Below are 19,295 nucleotides of genomic sequence, written 5' to 3'. Positions count from 1 at the left end.
TGAGATATTGATTTAAAAAAAAAAAATGTTTTCCCTATTTATTTTCTAGTTTCTATTTACTAGGTATCAGATGCTGGTATTGTATCAAAGCTATTTATTTACTTATCTGCAGCCCCATTTTCATTTTATCAGTTGCTAAAGCCCAAGGTCTTTTGATTCACTATGGATACCAGGGTAGGAGCAGTTATTGTACCAAAGCCAAAATGTTGTTTTTGATCCAGTCTTATTGCTGTCTACACATGTTCACTTTGTATAAGCTACCAGCTCAGATTCAGTGGTCATACTTGGGCCATTTGGACCCTGTGTGTATTTTTTCTTTTATTTGTGTCTGAGACAAAATTTGCACATGATTAAGTAATTTTTTAAGTGGCATGCTCACCATCAATCTCACCAGATTGATTCCCTCTGCATTAATTTTAGGGCCATAGCGCCTATTTAATGAACATTCTACTTGATCCTTCTTTGAAACAAAAGGGATTTTTTTTTTTTTTACAGTGAAAATAATTTTTTTGTACACCATTTACTTTCATTGTGTATGCAATATCTTCTTTTGTGTTCCACTCAAGAAAGAATGTCCTACACGTTCAGTGAGTACATTTTTGAGTTAAGAGGCATACACTTATCCTGCTTTAAAACACCAGTGGGAGCATGTGTGTAGTCCAGATTGTCATTCAAGGTGCATGTAGTCAAACCACCATCTGTCTCTATGAACACAGACATTGTCTTCACACACAGTAAGATGCTATAAGATCCTGGTCTTGTGTTTCTTTTTGTAAAAAAAAAAAAAAGGGAACCGTCTGTAATCCTAAATGTAATCATTTACCTCCCATTCAGAGAAATGGACATCAGGTTGGCTTTGGCCTCTCGGCTTCCCCGGAGGAGACATGAGTGTATAAGCTCCCTCTGATACATGTTTAAAATGAGTTGACTTTGTGTGTATGTGTGTTTCAGCTGCAGGAAGCCAAGCAGATGGAAAGAGAGAGGCACAGACAGCATTCACCAGTCAGCCCGCAAGAACCAGAGTCTCCTGGACAGCAGCACATCAACACCCCTGGCAAAAGCCTGCCCACGGAGGCCAACGGTGGACCGGGACACCAGCGCAGCAAGGTCGAGCAGGGATCCCCACCATTCGAGAGTCCCGAACCAGAGAACGGCACCGACTTCTGCCCTGCGGAGAATGAGCAGACCGAGGCAGACCAGGCTACTGCTGCTGCACAAAGTAAAAAGACGCATGCAAACATGCAGATATTACTTTAAGACTTCTATGTTAATGTAAATGATTATGGTAATTTCTCTAAATGACTCTAGACACCAGTGAAATATTCTAGGAGAGTGCTTTTCATGATTGCCTAAGTTCACTTGGTTATAAATGTGACTGAAAATGTAGTATCAGATTTTCTTTTTGAAAAATACATTTGGGAAGTCTTACATAGATTTTAATTTTTTTTAAATCCTTTTTATTCATTCAAGTGATAGTTTTGTATTTATTTATTGATTCCGTTTTGTTCTTGCCATGAGCTTTGGTGCTGATATTGCATTAAAGTTCACCAGAAAATAATATTTCTGTCACCATTTATTCACTCTCATCCCAATCCTTGAAGACTTTGGTTAATCTTTGAAAAACAAATGAGAGTTTAAAAATATGTTTCTCTGTTTAAAAATCCAGGCAAGCGAAAGTTAGAAGATTCAACAAGGTCATAAAGGCATCATTAAACGAATCCATATGAATCAAGCAGTGTAATCTTATATAATTGCTTTGATTTAGTCTTGGATTGAATTTCCAGATTCAAATGAATTTGTTTTACAACAGCTTTGTGTTCTTTGGATCTTCTACATTTTGGATATTTGGACTTTCGGTGGAGGGACATTGACCTCTATGGTTTCATAACAGATCTTAATTTGTGATTTGACTTCTAACCAAGGTCTTATTGACACAGAGTTAGTAAATGATGTCTGAATTTACATTTTTTGGTGAACTCTCCCTTTAGGTTAGTAGTCTCAATTTCTATTTGGTTACCCTCCACTTCCCAACACTGCTAGACACAACCAAGCTCTGATTCCTAGTCATTATTAGTTAATCGTGTATTCCGGCTTGACATCAGAACAGATGAGACGTCTTCTAATGATGCCTCACTATTGGAAAGCTCTGTCAGTGTCTTACATAAGTTTAATAGCAGAGCTTTCCATCAGAATGTCACCAAGTTACAGGCAGTATTATGGAGTTCCCTCTTAATAGCACTTATTAAAGCTAAATTGGGAAATTGATAACTTGGATTTAATGTGACTACAGAGCGTGCTTGGTGGGAAAATCCTCCTATCACACCAGGAATGACTGACTAGACCGAATTAGACGCTTAAATGTACTCGGCTGTCTTTTTAGGTGTGGCAGAGCATGGCACGGAAGCCACCGAGGAAGAAGAGATCCAGAACTATGAAGAGAAAGCACAGGAGATTGTACAGAGCATTCTGCAAGAAGTTATAAAAACGGTTGCTGGAGGCGAGTTATATTCATCTTTCTTTCACCCAATTTCTCGTTTTTGAAAGAGGTGTTTACCAAGGCTGAATTTATTTGGTCATAAAATGTACTCCATTCCTGTGATGCAAAGCTGAATTTGTGGCAGCCATTAATCCAGTCTTTAGTGTCACATGATCCTTCAGAAATCATTAGTATACGTTGATTCGGTGCTTATAAAACAGTTCTACTGCTTAATAATTTTGTGGAATTGTATTTATTACTTATTACTTTTGTGAGGGGAAAGTTACTAATACATTCTGTAAAAATATTGATTTTGTGTACTACAGAAATCAGGCTTGTAATGATATGATTGTAATGACAGGTGAGAAAATGATTACAGAACTGTCCCAAATCAGGAAGCAAATCTTAATTTTGGTAGCGATAGACTTCAAACATCCCATTTGATTCGAAGTCTGCTTTTCTGTGTTCAGATATTAAGGAAAGCCGTGAGGGCGAAGCTGAGCCAGCTGAGGGCGTTCCAAACTCACTGGAAGAGGAGGCAGGGCTGGGCAGCGACAACGAAAATGTTCACGTCAACGGCATCCCTGGCACGCCAATCTCTGCGAGCTTCACTCCGTCCCTCCCCGACGACAGACTGTCGGTCTCCTCCACTGACACTCAGGTACCAGTGGCCAAAAAGTCAAATGGCTTCTTGTTTACATCCGCAATTGGTTTGACCCACCTGGACTGACTTCATTGATTTAACAGTTGAATTCTTCGAAATAAAATTTTAGGGTTGGTTTGCGATGCCGCAAACCATGATGCGCTCATTTCTATCAAGTGTTTTTGTGTTTTGCTATAATAACAAACTGCTCCTTGTGAAATGTAAAAACCTCTTCTCTCTCAGCTTTTAGAACGAGCAGCTAGAAGTAATAAAAGCATATAGACCTTTGGGAATAAGAGTCACATTATTATTTTATTTTTTTTCTCAGCTCCGATAGTAAACTGTATCTGGCCTTTATTCAAACAAAATTATGTATCATCTCTTTAGCAAAGCATGGGAAGAAAAGACTTAAGAACTTTAACACATTCACTATATAGACATTTCCTAGTATTGTCACAATCTTGTTATTGCCTTTCCTTGAACACAATATTATCATATTAGCAAAATCCAATATCGATCGACCTCTAATTAACTTGTATTGATATTTCAGCGCATAGTTTCAGTAATTCCGTTTATATTGAATACAACACAATTCTTAAATTTTTCAAACTTGCAGTTACCGTGTTTTGCAGCTGTTTGATTTTTTTTTTTTTTTTTTTTTTTTGAATCTGAGATTCATGATTTGTTTAGAGATTGCAAGGGTTTATTCTGTATGAACATACAGTATTATTTTTATACAAAAGTCTTATTGGATTTTAAAAACTCTGAGTCTGCAGGAATCCTGCTAATAAAAGAATTACTGTATTTTTTTTATTTATTTTTTTCGTGTTTTTAAATGTTATTTTTGGGGCCATTGTATATGCTCAATGGACCATAACACCAATTTTATGGCCTGTTGCTTTTTCGTGGTTGGTGCATGTTACGTGCTATAGATGATGATTGATTTTCCTGCCAGTTAAATTTGATTGCTGTAAGATTCTAACATGAGCATTTCTCTCACAGGAATCGGTAGCTACCACTGGTTCAGCACCAGGTGCAAAGTTTTCCCATATTCTCCAGAAGGATGCATTCTTGGTTTTCCGTTCACTCTGCAAGCTCTCCATGAAGCCCCTTTCAGACGGTCCCCCTGATCCGAAGTAAGCTGGTCTTTCTAAATAAAACATCTGACTCTATACAAAAGCAATTGGTTATTTGTTGTACCAAATGTTGTGCCAAAAATGACATCCCCACTCTGGATCCAATTGAGTTCGATATGGTTATATCTTCATCTGAGATCTGTGGTTTTCAGTCCGTATTGCACAGAGTCTCTTGAACGATAATCAAACCTTTTGGAGTATGTTATAATGAATGGGGAGTGAATATTGTTTTATTCACATAAGATCTTCCTCCAGGTCCCATGAGCTGCGGTCCAAGGTCCTCTCGCTGCAGCTCCTCCTGTCCATCCTTCAGAACGCTGGGCCCATCTTCAAAACCAACGAGATGTTCATCAACGCCATCAAGCAGTACCTGTGTGTAGCGTTGTCTAAAAACGGCGTCTCCTCCGTCCCCGAGGTGTTCGAGTTGTCGCTGTCCATCTTCCTCACCCTCCTGTCCAACTTCAAGACACATCTCAAGATGCAAATCGAGGTGCCTGAACTCGGTCTACCCCCCTCCCGAATCAGAATGTGTTGGCGTCAGTCTGTGGAGCGTCTAGCTGACAGTGTGGATTTATCTAAACTGTGGTTTAGGATGAAAGCTTGTAATTCTGCCTCAATCTGTCTGTTTGTGTGTGTGTGTGTGTGTGTGCGCCTCATTCCAGACGAGTGTGTTAGGATTTATTGAGCACAGTCTTGTGTAGTAATATTTCTCATATATCGATCAAGTTACACATCTTAACAACAGCATATATTGTTGAAACGTAATTATTGTTCTCTTACTGACTTGTTTATGAATTTATGAGGTGAAAAACTCGACTATATTTCTCTCCTCAGGTGTTTTTCAAAGAGATTTTTCTTTATATTCTGGAAACGTCCACAAGCTCGTATGACCACAAGTGGATGGTCATTCAAACCCTTACTAGAATATGTGCTGGTATGTCTTTCCTTTTTCATCTCACTTTTAAATATATATTATATATATTTATATATATATATTTATGAGAGTGTTTCTATAAGCAATTCTATGATTTTTCTACTTTCACAGATGCCCAGAGTGTGGTAGATATTTATGTAAATTATGATTGTGACCTGAATGCTGCTAATATTTTCGAGAGGCTGGTGAATGACCTCTCAAAGATCGCACAAGGACGAGGAGGCCATGAACTGGGTACAACCCCATTTCAGGTAAACACACTGTCCTTAAATGGATTTGTTCAATTTGAGATTGTCATCACTTGTGCTTATCCCCAGTTTGTTAATAAGCACACACACACACACACACACACACACAAAAAAAACATTTAAAGTGCTCTTAACATTACAAAAAATTATATTTTATGCAGTGGCGCTCAAACAAGGACACATTAAATTGGTCAAACGCGTAAAGACATTTATAATGGTGAAAGATTTTTGTTTCTAATAAAATATATTAAAATACAAAATGGTTATTTTAAACAGACTGTCATAATAATGCTCTACATGTTACCCTTTTTTACAGTATTTTGATTGATTAAACTTCTTTCAAAAACATTTAAAATCTTTTCCCACCTTAAAACGTTTTAAATGACCTGTTTATCTATGTACAGTGCTGGATAGATGACGTATGAATTGTAGTCCATTAATGATTACAAATTTCATAATGAAAATGGCAGTTAGTAATGTAATCTGTTGGATAACAGGTATAACGTAATGTATTCAGAGTATTTTTTGATTATTTAATTGATCAGCATCATTAAGTGCATTAAACATTACATTACACCACAGTTTCCCAAACTGGGGTTATCGGATGAACTTCAGGGATTTTGTGAGTTGATAAAAAGCTAATTAATCATAAAGCTTAACTAAATCATGAAAATGTCAAATGAAACTAATTGTGTGGATTTCCATTTTCTGTGTAATTGTAGTAACCGGACTAGTGGCTTGTGTATGTTGTGCTATAAAACTGGAAGACGTTTCTAATGTATATAAGTAGTTGGATTTATTTAGTAAGGAGATTTATTAAGAATTGGGACAAATCAATAATTTAATGATAATGTTTGAAATTTTTTTTTATCATATTATCCAATAATTCTTTTTTTTTTTTTTTATACAAGTAATCTAATTATGAGAACTTTAAAATGTGATAATTTAATTAAAAGTATTTTATTTTTGGAATCTGATGATTTATTCCAGATTACATGTAACCAGTTACTTCCCAGCACCGTCTATATATATTTGCTAATGTAAATAGAAATATTTGCAAATGCAAATGTTTAGAAATATTCAGAAGTCTATTTGTCGCTGTTTTTCGGCCACAGGAATCTCCTATGAGCTACTTTCATGAATCTATTTTTTTTTTTTTTTTTTATTTATTTATTTATTTATTTATTTTTTTAATGAAAGTTTTCTTACAAAAGAAAACAATTCATGTTCATTTGGAACAGGTAAATCATAAAATCTGTTTTTTTAAACCATGTTAATGATGCCGGCTCATGTTGTCCCTCAGGAGCTGACTCTAAGGAAGAAAGGACTGGAGTGTCTGGTGTCCATTCTCAAGTGTATGGTGGAGTGGAGCAAAGACCAATATGTCAACCCCAATTCCCAGACAAGTCTCGGTAAGGCAAACTTTCTCAGCCAGTAAAATACCTGCAGAGCCTTCTTTAGCCTCTCTATATCTTGATATGCTTTGGATCCAAGCAGTTGCATTAGATATTCCAGGTAACCGCCCTGGCATTTCTAAATGAGTCTCTTCTGAGTGCATTTATGCTGCTTTCCAGAGACTTCTGACTTGTGCAGATCCAAATGAATAAACAGTTGCTTTTAGCACACTAGGAGTCCTGTTCCTCAAAGACAGGCATGAAATGCTATTCGCCGTAATGGCTACGCAGGCCTTTCATCTTAATCAAACAACCCTGAGGCTGTTATGCATCACCCTGACATCAGGGAGGCAGTCTGCGGACTCCCTAAACATTGAAAAACCGAGCTTCTCGTATGAGCTTGGAATATGCGCCAGGTTAAAGGCCCTTCCTCTTCGGAGGAGACGGGATTTAGGTTTAATAAAGTTTGGCTATATTGGGTTGGAGGACGAAGAGGCTCTGACATGACCCAAAGGAAAATTTCCAAACCCACCTCAAACTCTCAGTTATCAGCCAATCATAAACCAGAAATTCTTGCTTGTCGAACACTTGGGACCATACAGCTACAGGCTAACAAACACGCAAAAAGTCCCTAACGACCACCTAAAATATACAAAGATTATTTCTTTAATGACAGTGGTTACCATGGATTTAATGCAGCTATGTTTACAACGGCAAATCGAGAAATGGCTGTAACCTTTCATCTAGACTAAATAGCTACTCTTATGTCCTAATCGGTATACCTAATGCTGTTATGGCCTAACTCTCCAGGTGCATTGTTTGTTTTGGATCACTAATCAAGGCTTTCAGGTTCTTGAATTCTCATCGTGCTAGCCAATCGATCTTTGTTCTTTTCTCTTAACGGACGCACATCAAAAGGGAGAGCAGGTAATGGCAGTTTGTAGTGACATTAGAATTGATTGCATTAGCATGTGTTGCGTAAACTAGATAGTGGTTTCTTAATAGTCCTATGTATTGTGGCCGTATTAGCTTTTGTTTGTCAAACAGATAAATGTATACGAACGGGTACGTTTTTCCCAGCTCCTCCTGGCTTCTTTGATCTTTCAGAGAGAGACCTGACAGCTCCTGTTACAGCTAAAGCTACCCGCTAAATCTTTTACAGTGTTTCCAGTGTGTAATAAGATCCTGTGACTTGCAACCATGGCTTCCACATACCCAAGCCGCCTGTTTGTCTTGCTCGTACCAACTTCAGATCGGTTACGTTGTGTATTCAGGTCATGCTGTGCTTTCTTCAGTCCCCATTGTGCGGTTTTGGTGATATGAGTCAGCCGAGGCCAAAGACATTATTAGAGAAGTGTTATGTTGGGAAAGTCATATAGGGAGCTGAGACAGAGAAAAGACTCGATACACCAACATTTCATACAACCAGGAGCCCAATGAATCATGCCGTCTGTAACCCATAGGGTTTAGGGCCTCATGGTGTTTTACAAACTGGGCTCGCCTTTCTGCTTTCTATGAAATTGCATGTGAATTTCATCCCATTCTCTCTCAATTCAGGTCAAGAAAAGCATTTAGAACAGGAGACAAATGAGTCGAAGCATCCGGAAACGATTAACCGTTACGGCAGCATAAACTCTTTGGACTCCACTGCCTCCTCGGGCATCGGGAGCTACAGCACGCAGATGTCCGGGACAGACAACCCTGAGCAGTTTGAGGTCCTCAAACAACAGAAGGAGATCATAGAGCAAGGGATTGACTTGTAAGCCATTACATTGGAATCAAAAGCATTAAAGCAGTCTGTGCATGGTTTGACAAAATCACTATCAATAGACATTTGTATGGAAAGTTCCGTAGTTAACATTTTTTAGGGTTGTCCAGTCTTGGTCCTGGAGGGTCACTGTCCTGCAGAGTTTAGTTCCAACTCCAAATAGAACAAACACAAAATGAAGATCTTCAGGCCTACTAGAAACTTCCAGACAAGTGTGTCGGGGCAAGTTGAAGCAAAATTCTGCAGCATGTTTACCCTCCGGGAACAGGTTTGGACGATGACATGTCTAGGATGTGAGGTATGCAAGCTCTGTGGCGTTTTAAGAAACAGCTGGAATTGTAAAAAATAATTGCTTGTGAACATGTTTCATATAAACACTCCCCATATCTATCAAGGTTTGTGCTGTTTCTGGCTATGTGTAGCACCTACCACTCTGCATTACTTTCTGAGGAAACCATTTAAATCTGAATATACCATTATGTTTTATAAATCTTTCACAATGTATTTCGATGTTTGAGTCACGGCAGCAAAAATAGCCCATTTAATAGTGAGAGGGAGGGGACAAATCTATATTATACCTCTTTTTGGAACAAACATCATTACTAACATCATAACCATGACAAATAATTTGTCATATGAATGCTTCATATTTTAAAAAATGCTGAATCGAAATATGTGGCTCATATGTTGATGTTCTATTTACCATTCTGCACAGGTTCAACAAAAAACCAAAGAGGGGCATTCAGTACCTGCAGGAGCAAGGCATGCTGGGAACCACGCCTGAAGATATCGCCCAGTTCTTACATCAAGAGGAGAGGCTTGACTCTGTAAGACACAACTATTGTTTGCCTACAATATATTTTCTATGTTTCTTCCATGTATTGTGGCCTTGGGGTTAAATAGATTTGAACAATATAGCAGTGTACTATAATAAAACTCAAGCAGTAGAGCTTTTCTGAAACATTTCTGACAAGCAAAACAAAAATATCAAGACGCTCCAGCCAGTCCCTCCAGAAAAACGCGATTATGCGATCGCGTGATTTAACGCATAATCAGCCAAGGGCCGCATATTTATGCGGAGGTCGCATTTTTTTAAATACGCCACACTTTCGCCACATAAAATCCCGATTTCAGGAAGCAAAATATGACCACGCGAAGCAGTTACCCAATGTGTTACATGCCAGTGGGGGCAAATTATTTTGAGAGAGGGATGAGGATGAGTATGGCGAATGATAGGCCAGTGTTAAAGGCTACGCAGTTAGCTTTCATTTTCACAGTGGACTGTTGTAGTTTCATTCAGAAGTTGATGCACCTCTACAGTTGTAAGATTGTACTTTTTTGTTACAGAATAGTACCAAAACCTTACAGTTGTAAGTATATTAGTAGTATGTAAAATAATTTACGTTGCAATAAGAGATTGCACTTTGCAATTCCTGTAAAACAGCATTTGTATATTTGTGTGTATATTTTATTTGTATTCATTTTTACAGAAGTAGTTGAATATTCCTTTTGTAAAGCTAGATAACTTGTTTGACTCAATGTTTTGTAAGTTTGAGCCATGTGTTAATTAAGGTCTGAAATAAAACAGAATGAGAACTTAAATATTCTGTGATTTAGTATGCTTGCTTATCATAGGAAGTCATAAGAAATGACTCATTACAGTAAGGAAGTAGCCTAGTGAGAACAGGGTGTTGGGGGTGTCTTTTTCATCAAACCTCAGTTTTTGCAAGTTCCCGCAATTTCATCGCATAAGATTGCAAAAATATCCCGCATATTCCATCGCATTTTTTAAGAAAACCTGCCGCATAATCAAGTATTTTTGCCCGCAACAATCACAAAAAAAATCCACGTTTTTCTGGAGGAACTGTCCAGCAAAGTGTTGCCAGACTTCCACTTAAAGATGATTTGATCCTTCAGTGTGATGAATCAGCAACTCATCTGCTCATTCGTCTGGCCTCAAAAGACTCCTTATATCTGCCCTAAAATTAGGGCACTTCAGTAGAGCAGCCCTCAGAATTCTGAATGACTTGAGATGTGCATGGAATACTTTAATAAGCATTGCTTTTCAATGATGCACAGCACACTGTATAAATGCTCAAGGATTTCTCTAATCTGTAGCATTGAGCGTGTGTTTGTGAGTTATGAAACTTGTTTTTCCGGGTATATATTTTTCTACCTACACAACCGATATCAGGCTCATTGGCTCTTCTGTTTCAACCCTGACAGAGCCAAGTAGGAGAGTTTCTCGGAGACAACGATCGCATCAATAAAGAGGTTATGTATGCCTACGTCGACCAAATGGACTTCCAGGGCAAAGACTTCGTGCCGGCGCTGCGCGTGTTCCTTGAGGGCTTCCGTCTCCCCGGAGAGGCTCAGAAAATCGATCGACTGATGGAGAAATTTGCTGCTAGATATTTAGAATGCAACCAAGGGTGAGCATGGGTTGTTGCAACCGATTAACCTACATCGCTAACTGTGCCGCAAACACTGAACTCAGTCGTTGTCTCTTATATCTCTGTCCTTAGGCAAACACTGTTCGCCAGCGCTGACACTGCGTATGTTCTTGCCTATTCAATCATCATGTTGACTACAGATCTACACAGTCCGCAGGTTAGTTCACCAAGCGCTGATTGTTCACTGAAATCTACAGCGAATGCAGATTGCATTTTCTTTTTATTCCCCCGTCTATGAATGTTAATGTGAACGTCGGAGCTGTTTGGTATATGTGAGTGGAATAGCTAAATCTAGGGTGATGGATGTTGGCGAAAGGCAACCGAAAACAAGAGGAAGAACGCTACTGATCCGTTGTTTCTTTTATCTTGGCGCAGGTGAAGAATAAAATGACGAAAGAGCAATACATCAAGATGAACCGAGGTATCAATGACAGTAAAGATTTACCGGAGGAGTATCTCTCAGCCATTTATGATGAAATCGCAGGGAAAAAAATATCAATGAAGGAGACAAAGGAGTTAACTCTCAAGTCAAATAAGCAAAGTGAGTATTTGACGAACTGAAAAATAGACTCTTTTTGAATTTTTTAGGGGTTCTTATTCTTTCTTTTCTTTTTTTTTTTGTCTTTTTTTTTTTTTTTGCAAATTGGGGTCAAATCATATTAGTTTTTCAATTAGGAATGAAAAAGACTATTATCCCACTAATGATCAATTTAAGTAGAAGTCGTTTTATTTTGTTGTATTTTACAATTGAATGAGGTGGTTGACTGAACCAAGTAGTCAGTATTTTGTAATCGTTATTAAATTAGTATTAATTTTAGTAATTTAATGATTTTAGTTATTAACAATGATGATCTAATTGTTTTGTTTTTTTTATACAAATAAAATGTATATCACAATAATAATTTAAAATGTCAACAAAAAAAAAGTATATATTATATACACATAATAATAAATTAAAATTTTATGCATTTAGCAGACGCTTTTATCCAAAGCGACTTGAAATGCATTTAGGATAAAAATTGTTTACCTAACATGTGTTCCCTGGGAATGGAACCCACAACCTTTTCCGCTGCTAACTAACACTGAGCCACAGGAACACTATAATATGTAATAACATAATATATATAATAATATATTAAAACATGAAATATTATTATTTTTATTTTTATTAAAAGCCAAGCTGTTGGAATTCCAAGAGGACAAATGAACATGTCTGTTCTGTGATATTTTGAGGTTTGTTTTGTGGTGACTGACGGCATTTTTTGCTGCTATCTCTTGATCAGGTGTGGCCAGTGAGAAGCAGAGGAGGCTTCTATATAATGTTGAGATGGAGCAGATGGCAAAGACAGCCAAGGCTCTGATGGAGGCCGTGAGCCACGTTCAGGCCCCCTTTACCAGTGCCACCCACCTCGAACACGTCAGACCAATGTTTAAGGTATTCCCAGCAAGTGCTTACACATACACATACTTTCTATTTGGATGCAAATACTACTCCCATATTATCCTGATCTCTCATAGCTGGCCTGGACACCCTTCCTGGCTGCGTTCAGTGTGGGTCTGCAGGACTGTGATGACACCGAGGTGGCCTCTCTGTGCCTGGAAGGAATCCGCTGTGCTATCAGGATAACGTGCATCTTTAGCATTCAGGTAATTTCACACCTTGCATTAACCATGAAGAGGTCCTTTACTGAAGCCGAGAAAGGCCTGGCATTTGTTTGCATTACGATTCAGTCTCTGTCTAAATAAACACTTCTGTCATCCCTGGCGGCAATGATCGATTGTTTAAAGGAATACTTCACCCAGGAATGAAACTTCACATCATTTACTCACCGTCATGTTATTCCAAACCCCTATGCCTTTCTTAAATGGAACACAAAAGTAGATATTTATAAAAATGCGAATGTTGCTATTTTCCATACAGTTAAAATAAATTTGGAGCAGAGCTGTAAAGCTTTAAAAAGGACAATAATATTTCATAAAAGTGGGACTCGTATGCTCTATATTCCAAGTCATACGACATAAGTCAAACAGACCAAGAGTTCAGCCAGGAATTGGGTTCAGAATTGTATTTCTGTGTTGGTTTGTTCCAGTTGGAGCGAGACGCATACGTCCAGGCTCTGGCCCGCTTCACGCTGCTGACGGCCAGCTCGGGTATCACCGAGATGAAGCAGAAGAACATCGACACCATCAAGACCCTCATCACAGTGGCTCACACGGATGGAAATTATTTAGGAAACTCCTGGCATGAGGTGAGCAATGCAGTGCAGTGTGACTGGCAGACAGATTGTGTGAGGTATTATTATTCTGTCTGTGTGTGCTGCAGATCCTGAAGTGCATAAGTCAGCTGGAGCTGGCCCAGCTCATCGGGACGGGGGTAAAGGCTCGGTACATATCAGGAACCGTACGGGGGAAGGAAGGCTTCATCACCAGCACCAAGGAACAGACGTCTGACGAGTACCTGGGCTTGGGTCAGTCAGTCAGTCACACTTCACATGGGTATCAATGAAATGAACAAAAATATTTGATGACAAAGGAATTTGTTAATAAAACGGTAGAGACAATAAAAGCACAGCATGCATAATTTATTTCTGGAATTTGGGTTTAATATATGTTTAAAATTAATTCATAGCTAAGTTTTTAGAAATGTATTCTTAAAGTTTGTTGACAGGATTTTTTTATTCATCAGCAAGCAAACACAGATTAGATGAAAAGGATGCTAAATGTTAAACGATTTTAAGGTTATATTCATGTTAATAAATCCTTTATATCTTTAATAAATGGGTAACACTTCAGAATAATGGTCCATTAGTTAATGTTAGTTAATTTATTAATTAACATGAACAAACAATGAACAATACATTTATAACTGTATTTATTCATCTTTGTTAACGTTAATTAAAATACAGTTATTCATTGTTAGTTCATGTTAATTCACAGTGCATTAACTAATGTTAACAAGCACAACTTTTGATTTGAATAATGCATTAGTAAATGTTGAAATTAACATAAACCAAGATTAATAAATGCTGTAGAAAGATTGTCCTTGCTTAGATCATGTTAACTAAAGTAGTTAACTAACATTAACTAATGGACCATTATTCTAAAGTGTTACCCATAAATGTTTAAATTAAAAGCTAAGTATCATACATTTATCAGGTAATGTTTGGTTCATAAAAAATAAAAATAAAAAATAAAAAATATATATATATATATATATATATATATATATATATATATATATATTCTCCAACGTTTCAATCAGAGTAAAAATAGAGGACATTTTTGTCAAAAGACTTCAAGTTCACCACAAGCACCATCAGAATTGCAGCTTTTCCATTTGCCATTGCATCATCAAAAAACATTTTAACTCGAGCTAAATTATGATTAAGATTGCTTTATGATAATCCAGTGTGATTATCCAGCAGCACTGTGTGAAATGAAGTTTGTGTTTGAATAAACGATGTGATTTTTCTCGCTGTAGGAGGGAACGTTGATCGCAAACAGATCGCAAGCATTCAGGAGTCTATCGGAGAGACCAGCTCACAAAGTGTGGTAGTTGCTGTAGACCGGTATGATGGTTATCATTAATTCTAACGAACCTCATAATGTTACAAACACTAATATGTCACTGGACGATTACAAACACTCATATTCTTCTCCGCAGGATATTCACAGGCTCTATCAGACTTGATGGAAATGCCATCGGTGAGTACAAGATTTCATGTGTACACTAAAGCATTTTCAGACATGTGTATTTTTCAACTTACACTACCGTTAATAATTTTGAGGTTGATTTTTTTTTGTTTGTTTTGAAATAGTCTTTTTGATCAGTAATACTAATGCAACAGTAATATTGTGAAATATTATTATCATTTAAAGTAACTGTTTTCCATTTGAATACATTTTGAGATGCAGTTGATTCCTGTGATGGCAAAGCTGATTTTTTTTTTTGTGTTAAGTGTCACATGATCCTCTAGAAGTCATTCTAATGTGCTATATTTGGTGCTCAAAAATCAAATCTTTTGTAACATTATAAATGTTTTTGCTATCACTTTTAATCAGTTTATTTGTCCTTGCAGAATTAACATTCATATTTACATTTTATCATTACGCAGAAGCTTTTATCCAAAGCGACTTAAAAAAGAAGCATTAAATAACAATGAACAATACCTCTACAGTATTTATTAATCTTAGTTCATGTTTAATTCCAGCATTTGCTAATGCATTTTTAAACTCGAAAGTTGTGCATGTTAACATTAAAGGTGCAATAGGTAATTGTCTTCAGAAATGTATTTTTGTTATACTGGTTAAAAGTCTCCTCACATCCTGATAGCAATCGTTAAGTTAAGTGGTTTAAATTTATTTATGTGTATTTATATATTCTGTGGAAGGAGTAGGACCAAGAAATGTATGTCCAAACAAATCGCTTGGTCCAAGCGTTTTAAATAGCTTTCCTACCTGCTTGTCAACGACTGTATCTGCATGTCTCTCTGCGCACCCTGTTCGCACAGACAGATTACGTTATTAGCGCATTCACGCACTCTGTGAAGACAGAGCTAGAATGGCAGACAAACATCAACAACTCGGTCTTCCTTCCTGGTATTGTAGAACTTTTGAAGTTTTTCTCGCTGGTTAATGACACATGATGTAGCCCAGCGGTTCCCGATTCCACTGCTCGCGCACATATTTTGCTTAGTTAACGCACCAGATTCAGATGACCGACTAGAGCTACTTGAATGAACTGTTTGCCAATCGATATGATCCCTACACAGTGTTCAGTGTTTACTTCACTTCGGAACATGGACTGGAATTGGGCACCGCTGATGTAGCCTATTGTAGTAATGTTGTCTCTGGTATTCTGGTCTGTGAGCATAAATGCGTTCAGGGGGTGTGGCTTTGGACGGCGATCGCAGGGAGAGTGGGATGTTCGCTTTCAGTGCTATCAGGCTAATGTTAGCATTTTCCAAGATCTCCTGTTGCACCTTTAATAAACTGTGAATTAACATGAACGACTGTATTTTCATTAACAAACGATAATAGAGATGAAATGATACTGTGACAAATGTATCGCTCATTGTTCATTTGTGTTATTTAATACATTAACATTGACTAATGGAACCTTACTGTAAAGTGTTACCAATAAATGTATCAATTGTTAATTGGATTTTAATTGATTTCTTACAAAAAAAACTTACTTGACCCTTACTTGACCCCCTTTTAACGGTGGCGTATATCAGTACATGTTTCTGGGATTTGAACCCATGACCTGATCTGTCATATCAGGGAAGATGGTGACTTCTTGTTGACAGATGTTGTGTCTTGCAGTGGATTTTGTACGATGGCTGTGTGCTGTCTCGATGGATGAACTGGGCTCCCCTACACATCCTCGAATGTTCAGTCTGCAGAAGATTGTGGAGATATCGTACTACAACATGGGTCGTATCAGGCTGCAGTGGTCCAGGATATGGGAGGTTATAGGGGATCATTTCAATAAGGTGAGTTCAAAGGAAGGAAATCGCTCCATGAAGAGTGTGTGTCACAGTGGCTTTGTGTAATATCAGAGAAATCTAATGATGCTTTTAAATGTCACTCTGCCTGCAGGAGGGCATATCTAATAGATTAAAGAAGCCGAAAATGAAACTGCACTCTTGATACTTTAACGTTTCTCTTTCGCTTTCTGTTTGGGCCCAGGTCGGCTGTAATCCTAACGAGGATGTCGCTATTTTCGCCGTGGATTCTCTGAGGCAGCTGTCCATGAAATTTTTGGAGAAGGGCGAGTTGGCCAATTTCAGATTCCAGAAGGATTTCCTCAGGCCGTTTGAGCACATAATGAAAAAGAACAGGTGAGTGTTGCAATTTACACTGTGATAAAAGTGAAATTTCACTGAAAAACGCAGGCCAGACCTACAAAAGTTTTGAATAACCAAACAAACTGTAATAAACGGCATGGTTTGAAGAACAAATCTGGAAGTATTGCCTTAAAATGGGTTAGAGACGCAAGGCTTATGCTGAACGTTGTTGTGGATGAACTGCTTGTAATGTCATCTTCTGAAGGGCTTTGCTCTGCATTCAGGAGACTCGAGTGTCTGCCTCCAAATATTTTTAAATTACAGCTACATTACATAGTTCTTCATTACTTTCTCTAACCTTAATGGTGGACTGATCAATAAAGAATAACTAAAAGTCAAAATAACTTCATTTTTTAAATCAAGTGACTGTGTGTGTGTGTGTGTGTGTGTGTGTGTGTGTGTGTGTGTGTATATATATATATATATATATATATATATATATATATATATATATATATATATATATATATAATCATTTTAATCAATAAATTTTACATTTTGGTCTAATTTACAATTTAGATTTATTTGTTTTAGTAATATTTTAGTCCTTGAGCTTATTTTATTCTTAATTTTGCTTTATTAGCTAAATTAACAAAAACATTTTTTGTTTCATATAGTTTTAGGCAACAATAACAACACTTTATTTTAATGAATTAATTTAATGGTTCATCTTGTTGAAATTGAAAAAAAAAACTGTAGCAAAATATATATTGAAATGTTTTCAAATTCAGTTGAGAAACTTTTTTTCATTTATTTTATTAGTTCTAAATGTAATACTTCCATCTTCATTGAATTCCTCTTTCCTCGTTGCCAAAGTAGAGCAACTAACTGTGTTTTTCCAAAAGTTAACTAACTCAGCTACAGCCGGACTATTTTAAATCGGAAGCAGCCTGGCAATCTTCCCTTTCTAAGTAGCTTCTTCATCAGTGGAAGGAAGCGGAGAAGAGAAAGTTATTTTAGCTCATATGGACCCTGCAGTACTCATTAGGCTTAGTGAGTGAACACAGTGTCAGAAGCCATCATGACTAAACTCCATGACTGATGGAGAAAAATGAACTTGTCTACATGTGTTTGCCCCAGCAGAATGAGATGAAGTGTGTGTGTGTGTGTGTTTTCCTGCTTTATTTACATGCTGCTTCTCCATCTACAGATCTCCTACCATTAGGGACATGGTGGTCCGCTGTATAGCCCAGATGGTCAACTCTCAGGCTGGGAATATTAGATCAGGATGGAAGAACATTTTCTCTGTGTTTCATCTCGCTGCGTCTGATCAGGATGAGAGTATAGTAGAGCTGGCCTTCCAGACGACTGGACACATCGTCAGTAAGTGCATGAGATCAAGGATTCTATGATTTAGGAAACAAAATATGCAAGATAAAATCTCTAATTTAGGAATAAATAATGAAGAGCTGTTGTTAATATAGTAGAGCTAAAAATTCCACTTTTGTTTTTGAATTAAACCTGGAAATAAGCAGACGTATGAGATATATATATATATATATATATATATATATATATATATATATATATATATATATATATATATATATATATATATATATATATATATATATAATTTTATATTATATTAGAAAATTTCTGAAAAGAAATGTTTTCACTGCTGGACTATATATTAGTTGTAGTATAAATATGAAGCTTGGTATTTAAAATAATAATTTTTTTTTTCCTTTTTTTTCTTTTCTTTCCACTTGTTAGTCAAGAAAAAAAAAGAATTTAGTTCTATATGAATGGTTTATATATATATATATATATATATATATATATATATATATATATATATATATATATATATATATATATATATATATATATATTTTGTGAACATTTATTAACTTTTAATTAAATTTTTTTTTTTTATAAAATGGTGTTTGTTAAAGTCCTCTGTCGTCTCTTCTCTCCTCACAGCGAATGTATTTGAGAAGCATTTCCCAGCCACCATTGATTCCTTCCAGGACGCCGTCAAATGTCTGTCTGAGTTTGCCTGCAACGCTGCTTTCCCCGACACCAGCATGGAGGCCATCCGTCTCATCCGTCACTGCGCCAAATACGTCTCCGACCGACCTCAGGTCAGTGCTAATGAGCGCGCTCTCCATAACAGCTGAATTATGATCTGACCCCGGGTCAGGCTTTAGACAGACATTCACTAAATGCATTACGCTCGAGGAGACCACAGAGCACTTTTAACGAGAAAACTCTCATTACCAGACGCCGTAATGAGCAAACCCCTTAAGGCCTTTATTAAGTAGATGGAAAATGTAAATGATCTGTTTTCTGCTCTCCATGAAGGGTGATTTGTGTTATGAGCTGTGTTTTTAAGTGCTTTAGTCTCCTGGTGTTTCTGAAGTGGAGATTAGTGAAGCCCTCCACTGCTTC

The 19,295-nt window shown here is 37.1% G+C and overlaps 1 protein-coding gene across 3 annotated transcripts in view; it reads left to right on the top strand.

Annotated features, from left to right (window-relative positions):
• LOC113066031 (brefeldin A-inhibited guanine nucleotide-exchange protein 1-like) overlaps nt 1-19,295 on the top strand; it is a 55,954-nt gene that overhangs the window by 27,060 nt on the left and 9,599 nt on the right. For all 3 annotated transcript variants that reach the window (XM_026237610.1, XM_026237609.1, XM_026237607.1), the window contains 23 exons: nt 952-1,219; nt 2,381-2,497; nt 2,947-3,137; nt 4,122-4,255; nt 4,511-4,745; nt 5,090-5,189; nt 5,301-5,440; nt 6,741-6,849; nt 8,389-8,590; nt 9,315-9,426; nt 10,826-11,031; nt 11,125-11,209; nt 11,428-11,593; nt 12,336-12,487; nt 12,571-12,699; nt 13,143-13,301; nt 13,376-13,520; nt 14,534-14,621; nt 14,717-14,757; nt 16,378-16,547; nt 16,744-16,895; nt 18,052-18,224; nt 18,828-18,988. In XM_026237610.1, the coding sequence (XP_026093395.1) occupies nt 952-1,219; nt 2,381-2,497; nt 2,947-3,137; nt 4,122-4,255; nt 4,511-4,745; nt 5,090-5,189; nt 5,301-5,440; nt 6,741-6,849; nt 8,389-8,590; nt 9,315-9,426; nt 10,826-11,031; nt 11,125-11,209; nt 11,428-11,593; nt 12,336-12,487; nt 12,571-12,699; nt 13,143-13,301; nt 13,376-13,520; nt 14,534-14,621; nt 14,717-14,757; nt 16,378-16,547; nt 16,744-16,895; nt 18,052-18,224; nt 18,828-18,988 (3,435 nt within the window). The remainder of the gene's footprint in view (nt 1-951; nt 1,220-2,380; nt 2,498-2,946; nt 3,138-4,121; nt 4,256-4,510; nt 4,746-5,089; nt 5,190-5,300; nt 5,441-6,740; nt 6,850-8,388; nt 8,591-9,314; nt 9,427-10,825; nt 11,032-11,124; nt 11,210-11,427; nt 11,594-12,335; nt 12,488-12,570; nt 12,700-13,142; nt 13,302-13,375; nt 13,521-14,533; nt 14,622-14,716; nt 14,758-16,377; nt 16,548-16,743; nt 16,896-18,051; nt 18,225-18,827; nt 18,989-19,295) is intronic.

Source organism: Carassius auratus, chromosome 49 (assembly GCF_003368295.1).
Source record: "Carassius auratus strain Wakin chromosome 49, ASM336829v1, whole genome shotgun sequence".
NCBI classification, from domain to species: domain Eukaryota; kingdom Metazoa; phylum Chordata; class Actinopteri; order Cypriniformes; family Cyprinidae; genus Carassius; species Carassius auratus.
The sequence above is the reverse complement of the archived record's forward strand: the minus strand, read 5'-3'. Positions and strand labels throughout refer to the sequence as shown.